General features: G+C 34.4%; 1 protein-coding gene across 4 annotated transcripts in view; it reads left to right on the top strand.

Annotated features, from left to right (window-relative positions):
• Positions 1-3,483: 3,483 nt before the first annotated feature.
• LOC106665709 (E3 ubiquitin-protein ligase CBL-B) overlaps positions 3,484-11,412 on the top strand; it is a 52,602-nt gene continuing 44,673 nt past the window's right edge. The window contains exon 1 of one of the 4 annotated variants that reach the window (XM_024229333.1): positions 3,484-4,362. In XM_024229333.1, the coding sequence (XP_024085101.1) occupies positions 3,818-4,362 (545 nt within the window). In that variant the 5' untranslated portion in view covers positions 3,484-3,817. The remainder of the gene's footprint in view (positions 4,363-11,412) is intronic. The other 3 variants (XM_024229334.1, XM_024229332.1, XM_014392347.2) reach the window with 3 other exon arrangements.

Raw genomic sequence — 11,412 nt, 5'->3', positions numbered from 1 at the left:
TCAAATTTTGCTATTTTAAATTTTGTTCAGTTTTGTCTGTTTTCATAGTTTTTGAAAATGTATTGTATTTTGTTATTTATTAATTCTGGATTATTTCCAATTGAAATCTCTTGAGAGATATAAAAATAGTTTCCAAAATAGTATCATTTTTTTATATATGTAGAAGTTTAATACATCAATAAATTATTCATCATTTCCTTTAAATTAAAATTATGCTCAACAAATTAAATATATACTAAACTGAAGAAATGTATGATCCAAATATTGCTTTGTAGAAAATTTGTCAATTATGGCTACCCAAATTATTTAAGTTATAATTTCATTTTTTCCTATTGAAAATTGGGTTGATCTGTTTAGTTTAATTTTGATGGCTGGTTAGTGTAAAATGACTTGTTTAGTTACCAGTTTTACACCATTTACAAACTGGTTAATTTTTGTCTTTTATATTAAAACAAAAAGGTACAATAAAGCAACTTGTTTTGAATACGGTTAATTTTCTTTTATTGGCACAAAAATAAAATGTATGAATGAAACAACGACTAAATAAATAAAGATTAAAAAAAAAAGTTCACTGTGTTCACAAGTGCACTTTTATTACGTATCAAATATGGCCTTTTAATTGCACAGTTTTTTATATTTAACAAAACGTGAAGCTGTTGAAACTTTTAAGTAATGAATGAACATTCCTAATTGTTAACAGACAGATATGTTAATGCTAAACATGAATTGATATCTTTCTATGAATTGATACTTTCACAATTATTGTTTTAAAAAAATTCCAAACTTTATTTATTTTATATTATCTTGTTATATATTTTACAGTAAACTGTGTTGTATGGTTCTGTTGTAATAAACCAATCATGGTGTATTTTTTGATATATCCTTTTTATGTGTGAAAACAATTTCAGTTTCCCTGTCAGAAAAAAATATAAAATATAGTAACAATTGATTTAGTATTCAATTCAATTCAGTTAAAAATGATTTCTTCTCACTAACTGGTTTTGCAGTGATCTGGATATCGAGCTCATCATCAAACTATGCAAGTAATCAACAAGTGTATTTCTTATAGAGATTATATGCTGACAAGACTTATACAACAACAATAATATATATTGGAAATTAATTGTAAATATTGCATACACTTTTAGAAAATGTCAGCTTTGGAACATAGTGAATTACTGCTGTTTGTGAACTTACTGCCAAAATTATGTTCACTTGAGGTCTATCAAAGAGTTTGCTCCTAAACTTTCTCATTGAACTATTATGAATGCTGTTACATAAAGGAATTGAAAAATGTTAGAAACATTCAATTATAATTTATTCTGTAATTAAAAAGTTTATATTGAATTTGAAAGTATTCATTTGGTAGGTCCGGGCCCAGAGGCCGCAGCACCCCACTGGGTCAATGGGCGTCCATCGAACCAGTAAAGAAAGGATTCAATATCCTGAATTAGCATGGTATGAATGCGGTATAGACTATGGAAAGTACTAATACAATTTTCACCAATAGGAAGTAAAATAACTTCTCTTTCTGAATTGGCAATGAAATTAACATATATTCATATTTTGTTAACATTAAATGAACTGATATTGCTATCTAATTAGTCTACTGAATAATTTCTGATATTGAAAAAACAAGTGACAATGCAAATCCTTATAATTGTAGAATCGTATTTTCAAAAATGATCATTATACAGAGAAATTTAACTTATGATTTTTCCTTCTCGAAGGTGGGCAATAGATATATAATTAAAATGGTATATATAGATATATAATTTACCTTCGAGAAGGTAAAATCATAAGTTCAGTTTCTCTGTGCAATGATCATTTTTGAAAATACGATTCTACAACTATAGTTGTATACAACTGTTGAGGTCGAAATATAAGAGAAATTTAATGTAATTATAACAAATTTAATGCATAAAAATTACTAAACATTTCCTGAAAGTTGGGCTTCCATATAGACTTTGCCTCTAACACAAGCGAATAAACAAGATTTATTTTGTGGGTCTGCCATAATCCTGTATTTTCTTGTTCATAGTCTGGGGCTTAGAATATTTCTTGTGATAACTCTTTACTATGGCTACTTGAGTATGAACTACCCCATTTCTCTGAGAAAGTTTGTTTTGCCTAGGAATGTTTTCACTAATCTAAAGTAGGTGTTTGGTAGTATCAGTTTCTAAGTTGTTAATTGTTGATAAATATGTTTAACTGATGACATACCAGTTTTGAATCAGTGAGATAGACAGTCTTTTGAAGAGACAAATTCCTAAAAAAAACCACTGGGCACCTGTTGTCAGTTGACAACCTGTTATGGTTCGTGAACTTTGTGCCTAACACAAGAAGGCAGATAATACTGCATTGTATTTGCTCTTTTCAGATAGGCAGAGTCTCATTGCTTTGGTATGTCAAAAAGTATTTTTTCATTATGTTAGTCATGTACATTGATATATACACCAGCACAATGTTATTGTTGTCCCAATTTAACCACAAAAGATGCTGAAAGATGGAATGCAATGATAAACAGTCCAGGACGATCGACAATGACTATATTCAACATGCAGCAAGATTTAAAGAAACTCTTCATCAGGATTATAAAACTACATAGAATTATAAATTAATATTTTAAAAAACTAAACTAAAATAAATAATAATTTTAAAACTACCGACTTACAGACCAACAAACTCACAAACATGTGTGATGTTAATCAAAAGGTTGATATTTGTTAAAATTTTCAAATGGTAATTTCTTAGTCCTTATGAGGGGGCTAACACTGTACTGAGTATTGTCCTAATCAACTTCAACTAATCTAAAATTATTTCAGGAAGTTTTATGAGGGGCCTAGACCATTTCCTTGTTGTGCACCTGTTCTTTATCATGGTTTCTAGACTTTGTGAAAATTTGTTTCCCAGGAAATATTTCACTAATCTGAATAGGTTTCTGGTAGTAATGGTTTCTAAATTGTTTGTTGTCCATGAATATGTTTAAATGGGTAACTTTATTGAGCTTGCAAGGAATATATCCCCCTTTATCAGAATGATAAAATTATAATTACTGCTTGGTATTGGTTAACCTTTTAAAACAGTAATTATAGTTTCATATTCCTGATGAAGATCAAATTTACTGAGTTTTGGCTTTCGTTTGTCTTTCATGGTAGATGCATAAATGGGGTATAGGATGAGGTCTAGAACGCTTCCTTGTTGTACACCTGCTTCTCTATCATGGCTTCTTGTTTATGCACTACCACATTTCACCGTGAAACTTCTGTTTCCTATGTATTTTACTAATCTGAAGTAGGTGTCTGGTAATTACGGTTTCTAGGTTATTAATTGTTGATGAATGAGTTTAACTGGTCGACTTACCAAGTTACCAATCAGTGAGAGTAGTACAATCCAGTAAAGTGATCACTGCCGAACTTCACCGAATAACATACCAAAAACATACATACGAAAAACATACCAACTTTGTTAATTAATGAGTATTTATTGACGTACGTTTTGTATGATTTGAAGTAGGGTCGAAGTTTTCATTTTCAAAGTTTAGCGGAGAAGGGGGCGTAAAGCCGGGCTAGTACCGTGGCGCTCACAGCGGCCGGTTTCATCAGTCGCCGACATGGGCAGTCAGTGTTCATCATTTGTGAGTGCTCTTCGCTCTGGGACTGTCGAAGTAGGTGTTCACCGTCTGCAGTGTTCGGCTTCCGCGGTTTGCCAACTGTAAAAGAAGACCGAAAGATGTGATTGTGAGTCGAAGAGAGCTGCCCATAAATAATCCCGACGTAAATACCGAGGAGGCTAACCCCACTAACTGGCCTGAGGAATGGCGGCCAACAACAAGGCGGCGCAAGGGAACAAGACGATCTCGTCTATATTCTCCAAGCTCCACGTCGCCTTTTCCGACGCCGTCGCGCCTCCCAAGCTGGCGACGGACAAAAAGACGCTCGACAAGACTTGGAAGCTGATGGACAAGGTGGTGAAGCTGTGCCAACACCCGAGGATGAACCTCAAGAACTCCCCGCCGTTCATACTCGACATCCTACCGGATACTTATCAACGTCTCAGGCTCATATACTCGAAATACGAGGACAGGATGCCGTCCCTGCACAACAACGAACACTTCAACGTCTTCATCGTCAACTTGATGAGAAAGTGCAAACAGGCCATTAAACTCTTCAAAGAGGGCAAGGAGAAGATGTTCGACGAAAACTCCCATTACAGGAGGAATCTGACGAAGCTCAGCCTCGTCTTCAGTCACATGCTCAGCGAGCTGAAGGCCCTCTTCCCCAACGGTGCTTTCGCCGGGGACCAATTTAGGATAACCAAGAGCGACGCTGCAGAATTCTGGAGAATTAATTTTGGAAACAGGTAAGATAAACAACTTTGAACTTGTTTTATTAATCTTATCTGTACAAACTCCACTTAATGGTGTCAAACAAGAGGAAACGTTAATTTTGCCATTCGTCAAAAGGATTTCCTAATCACTGATATGACTGCCGAAACTGTCCACCTGAACACACTTCGACATTTCCCAAACTATCAAACCACTCACTAAACACTACTCTAATGAAATGTTATCAGTGCTATTTTTCTATTAAAAATAAAATATCAAATGTTGCCTCTCGCGTAATTAAAAAGTTTCCAGGGAAACGCCATAAAATAAAATGTAAAAGGGCTATTTTTGCATCTTTAAAAGGCATATTAGGCGACGAGAAAAGATAATTAAAACAGGGTAAACATTCAACAAATAACAAACGTTCCTCTTTATACGTTTAAAACCCGTTGTACGATATTTTAGGTAAAAATTATTTTTACAACTAATAGATACAATGCATAGAAAATGAAAAACAGTAATGAGTAGGCGGTGTAATGCGACCAAACGCCGAAAATAGCACAGGTCATACATGTAAACACAGGGCCCAAGAGGTCACATGGGAGTCTCCTTGCAGGAATTTCTATAATGATCGGTTTGGGATAAATAATTAAACCAGGGCGTTTCCTGCTTGGGAGACCCAACGGCCGGATTTGTTTAACGCATTAGATAAAAGGTTCAACCCATGATTGAATCGATCCCTGATTTTTCACTTTATAATGTTTGCTTTGTCCCGACGTCTCAATTTTAGGATTTTTGGACAATATGATAGATGATTGATCGATATTATGGTATGATCCCTTTGATCGTTCGAAATCAGGAAATGGAGTTTTCCGTTCCGGGAAAGGTAAGGAATGAGAAGACACCCCAAGGTTCAATAACACAACGTTTGTTTACATATTGCTAATTACCCCTCATTGATTGTGCTTATTTGTAAACATTTTCAACTTGAAAAGTTAGCCATTTATGTTTATTATCTGATCAAAGTTGCAGGAGTCATATTTTCCTTACTCGATGTTTTACTCGGGAGGAAAAAATGAAAAAACTGCTTACTAAGCGAGTAGAGAAAAATGCGCGCGATATGAAATTGCTGTTTTTTTTTTATTTTTATTTATTTACTGCAGATCCTTTGTGTTGTTGAGTTCATTTGTCGCATGCCATTCCTCTATAAGAGACTGAGGTTTAATAACAACAAGGTTGGAAAGTATGAACAAGTTCAGTGGAAAACGATTTAAAATCTCTTGGTTTACTCGACGCAAAGGACTGAACAAAAATTGTCAGATTTCCTTTTGAAGTAAGCTGGGTTTATGAATCTGTATTTGTTCGTCTACTAGACGCGTTTCGACCTCTCTCCATCAGCAGTGATACTGCCCATGAGAATTCACCGTATCAGCTGTGTCAAACTCCAGAAATATATTTGAACAGCCCTGCTAACAGGAAATAGTTCGTAAATTTACACCTAAAATTCATTGTGATTGTCATCTTACATCTCTGTAAAAGTTGCTTCTTGAGCCAAGGATTTTTATTGACACTTATTGTTTCAAGCTACATAGAAACTTGCCAAGATAAAATTCGCCTGCAATAACGAACAGAAATGGAAAATTTATCGTTTTCGAGTGTATGTGTTATCTCAGTGTTCATTTAATAATCATTTCACGATAACTGATGCTTAACAATTTTACATAGACTGGCCATTCGAAATAAATTCACTTTTTATGCAATCAATAATTGGTGAATATTATTTTAGTGATAATAGTAATCATCATAAAAGAATCACTCAAAATTTATTTTGTGTATTAAATATAACCAGCTATTTAATATTATTCGAAATGTCAAGTTTGAAAATGATCATTGATTTTTATTTATTTTAAAAATTTATATTTGATTTTATGTTAAATCATTTTAATTAGGATCATTAGATCTATAGATTTAATAATGAAAATTAAAAATAAATCTACTGTTTACTGTGTAAATAAAGACGAATTAATTAATTTTAAATTTAATGTCAGCTGATGAGCGGTTCCGAAATAATTCCCCTTCAAAAATACTTCAATGTCAAATGCTCGTGCGGCCAAATCTCTTAAAAAACCGTTAAAAATTAGCCAAATTTGGTAATTGGTTCATATTCCAATATAAATTTAACTGGGAGATTTGAGTTTTCAACCTGGAAAATAAATTGTAGCTATTATTCTAAAAATTTTCATTTTTTTGATACAGGAAACCATTTCGTTCAAGGGCACGACGGTTTGGTGCTCAACTCGTATTTGTCATGCCAGCGGTTTTGGGTTCGAATCCCAGCATATCCCTTGAAATTTTATTTGGTATTAATATGGAAAAAAGTGTTGCAAAGTGGTTCTGACCGCTCCTCCGCGACACTCAGCGGATAGTTCTGCTTTGGGCCTTATGTATAACAGGAATTACTTAAATTTTAATTACAGTAAAGTATAATTTTGTAGCTAATTAAATTCACTCATTCAGTTGACCTCTGTGCGGCAGTCTCCTTTGGCTTTTCCTCTCCCTCTGAAGAACTTACACTAGATCTTAACAACCTGTGATCGTATTACAAATATCAATTTTATATTTATCATTTATTTTCCAGTTTTTTGCCAAGAAACCTATTTTGGTTCTGAGTTTCTTCTTGCTCCTTTTTATATATTCTTATATTAGGGACTCCTCGTTAGTTCCTGACTGGTAATTGGACGCTTTTCTGTATGACAAGGAATTTAGGAAAGCTTCAATATGATCATCGATCATCTTGGTCTGTTTATCCTCTCTGAATTGGTTGGCGTTTCGCTATCTTCAAAGAGTCACACAATGAAAAGGATCCAATTACAGGTACATCACCCTGCCGACCACAGGAGGAAATCTCAGAAATTGCTTTATTTTGCTTGCCAGTTCGTCTAATTTTATATGCTATTCATAATGTTCTGACTACTTGCTCAATTGGGATCATTTGAACACTACAAAAATGAGGGAGGTCTGCGGGGTCATGAACCTGAAGCTTGATCGTTTTGGTCTTTCCGGTTTGCGATGGTGCCTGATTTAACCCTGAGCCTGGAAGATAAACAGGCCAAAACTAAGAACTCAAATGATACGTTTATAAAAGAGAACAATGCTCTTATTTGTCCCAAATTTAGTTATTGTTCAGTGAGTTATTTTATTGTGAACGCATCACTGAAGATGGGTAAAACCAAACTCGTCTGAGAAACCAAACCAGGATCGGAAACGTCCAAACTTATGGTTCATCATCCCGCACACCTCAATAAGAAATGTCATAATTTATTTTTACTCATGTAATTATTTATCATAATTTACTATTTATTTATGTCACGATTTCTGAATAATTATCGATTAACGGTCACTAATCACCACACATTTATTTTTACTGTTGAAACAATTATTCTCATTTGGTAATTACAAAACCATCGAAAAGAGCAGACCAAAATCTGCAGACCTAGTTGCAGAAAAAACAAAGTTGGTAGAGATTTATATTTAAAAAAATATTTTTATACTATGTGTTTGTTATTTTAAAAAATTCCCCCTTAATTCTTGTAGTTGAGGAAGATAAAATGTTTCTTTTCCTTGTTGCTCATCTATTTTAAGAAGAAAACGCTACATCGGCAGATTATTAGATAATGTACGCGTTTATTCGTTTAGACATTGCTCTTTATAAACTTTATTTTTGTCATGGTTGATGATAGTTTATACCATGACAAAATGAATATAAAAAAAATCAACGGTGCTGAATTGCTGATTACTTCTGATAAATGATCTATGTGAGTCATTGATGGTTAATTATTTACCGGAATAAATTGTTAACTTTTTTGGTTGTTTGTTATTGTAAATTGAGGTTAACCACTTTCTATAATTGGTAAACTGATCGACACCGATCAATTTACTGTATGGGAACCAGCGAGAATAGACGTACCCAGTAAAGTGATCAGTGTCGATTAGTTCAACATGAGTTCATCCACACGCAAACTCACCACCAATTTTCTTCTCTGCACATCATTTAGATTAGCATATTTGGTAGCATTCCTCCAGTCGATATCGTCCTCTCACACACATGTGGACACATCGCCATGAATGGCGATTCTGCAAAACAGACACATAAATACTTTTGTGTACGATTTTCACCTCATTGAAATCAAACCACATTATGTCAAGCGACCTTTTGCGTTGGCTAGGGAAATTTACGCCAATTTCTCGTGACTAATCTATGATTTATTTTATTGCATGTGCCTTACTATAAAGCCAGTGGTGTCTTGGCGGGGTAATCGCTCGTAGAGCATGAGTAATTCTTTGCTTGTATAAATAACAAATGGATAAGTAGAACTCGTCACATTCGAATTTTAAAATTAACTCTCCTATCTTTTTATAAAGGGGCGAGTAAATCGAGATAAGAGTTATCTCGTACAATCTCTGCTTGCTGAAACCCACACTTAAGAAAAATTAGCGCACGATCATTTGAACTGGAAATAAACATAACTGCCTATGTCAACAATTAGCTAACAAAAAGCTCTGATTTGAGTAATATAAAGTTGATTAAATTTTAATGATTAAACATAGACAAATGTAACAAGGATAGAACAAGTTAAACCTGGAGGATTACCTGCGTTAGAACAAAAAACTCGTCTGCCCGTTCCTTTTTTTACACAATTCACAGGTCATTTTTATCCGTTCTTCTTGGATAATTCCATTGTAAGCTTTTACAGTGATTAAATTTCGAAACGCACGCAAGGCAGTGCATTTCTGCTAAGTTATTAATCCCGTTTTCCAGTTGATCTGGCCAATGCTTATTTCATCATTTGTTTAGAGAGAAAGTGAGAGTTAGAGAGAGAGGTCTACAACCTCAATGAATGAATTACAATAATGAACGATAAAAACATTCATTAAGTTTGTACTCCCAATAGTTAAAACGATTCTCCTGGAATGGGTCAAACATTTGCAGTGAATACTCCACGTGGTAAGGTGTAGAAACGAGTAATCGATGTGGTACAGGAATTATGTAGGAATAAGATCAAAATATGACAGTATTGGGTTAATTTTAGGCAACATGCTAATTATAATATGCCAACAGCTAATCAATTATGTTCATTCATACTCGTTCGTATCTACTTTTATTTTCATGGTACATGCAGAAAAGCAAAACTTGGCATACACCTGACGGAAAGGAAAAAATAAAAGACATATGAATATATTCGATCATTTAAGGAGAATAATTAAAATTCCAAGAATTCAACACCCCACAAATCCACCCTCAATGAATGCCTTACTAAGGTCTGAGATATGATGAACCTGGTTGTTTCTAATTATTTATTGTCATCTGCTTATCCTCTCTACTTTGGACGAGAAAACACTTTACACCTTTTAGCCGTGTTCAGTGGTTGGTATGCTCATTATCTAATCAATCGAATCCTTTTAAAAGACAAAAGACCGACAACCCACCACTGAAGACATCGAGCATAGGCAGGCTTGAAAGAACAGAAATTACAAAACTAAAAGAGTTAATAAAATCCATGTTGGTGACAGTACCGTTAATATTATAACCCAACTGAAGTCAATTATAATTAATAAAAACACTGGGAGAAGACGTTTTCACTTGAAAATTGTATAATTTTTTGAATGCTATCTTTTCTTAGAAATATTTGTCTATGAAATTAAGTAATTGATATCTTCTTGAGCGTCTTTGTGGTAACGAACCTATAACTTGGTCTTTACGATCACTTTGATCATCCAAACTCGTCAGATCTCCTTTCTTGGTTGTGGTGGTGCCCCATTGCATATAACTCTGACCAAGTCATGATCTGCCAAACTCGTCAGATCTGCTTTCTTGCTTGTGGTGGTGCCTCACTGCATATAACCCTGACCAAATCATGATCTGCCAAAGTCGTCAATCTGCTTTCTTGCATGCGGTGGTGCCTTACTTCATATAACCCTGACCAAGACATGATCTGCCAAACTCGTCAGGTCTGCTTTCAAGCTTGAGATGGTGCCTCACTGTATATAACCCTGACCAAGACAAAAACTCTCATGCGAGAACAACGCACCCTATTTGTCGCAAAATAATTAAGTGATTAGTTGCCTGAGATATTTTGTTGTAAATCTATCACTAGATGCAGGAGATACACCTAGCGCGTCTGACAAACCAGATCTTTAATACCAGATGTACCAGCAATTTCACCGTCTGCTTTGGTGTGTTTAAATACACAAACAACCAAGCTGCAAGTTTAAAATTGCCGTATGTAAAATTTGAACATAAACTCAAAACATCAGACGCGAAGAAAGTTATGAACATGCAAATCAATCACAATCTTCTAAAATTACTATATAATGAAAACGAGCTAATGCGCAATAATTGACAGGGAAAACAATGAAACGACAACTCCAAAGAGACCGATAAAATTAATATAACTCGTCCCACCCCTTTCACCTTTCGCAATCGTATAAAAAGAACAAGGACTATGAAACACAATACATAGACAAATCACTCAAGATGGAAATATGGCGAGAGTGGCCAGTATGATCAGGACGACCTGGCTAACATTAACGAAGAATTTTAAAGCAACGGCCAGACTGGATAAGCAGTAATCGATCACTGCTTCCTGGAAAAATTCTCGGATCATGTCTGATGTAACATCCAACAGATCAACTATAACAATTTTTCCTGCGAAACGAAATGAAATATAAACCTCATGGAGGAAAACTACTTGTTCGACTACAAACTAAAAAAATGTGCACGTTATGATTAATATATATTGATTGAAAACATTTGAATTCAGACGTTCATAAGAATACATAATGTTATACTGTTAGGATTACAATAGGAATATTATGTAGGGTGTGTATAAGTAAATAACGTCCAACCCCTAAATTAAACATAAAGTCTTCTCCAATAAACAGGTTTAAAAGTTCTTGATAGCTGTATTAGAGCTGCACTACATGAACAGCCCCTTTACTAAAGCATCCACCTAACAAAGACGACGCAAATGCAGAATGGGGTACTCGATAAATTCATATATAACTGTCCCACTGGTTGAAAAAGC

Source organism: Cimex lectularius, unplaced genomic scaffold (assembly GCF_000648675.2).
Source record: "Cimex lectularius strain Harlan isolate CLEC.00 unplaced genomic scaffold, Clec_2.1 scaffold324, whole genome shotgun sequence".
NCBI lineage: Eukaryota > Metazoa > Arthropoda > Insecta > Hemiptera > Cimicidae > Cimex > Cimex lectularius.
This window is presented reverse-complemented; position numbering and strand designations above follow the sequence as displayed.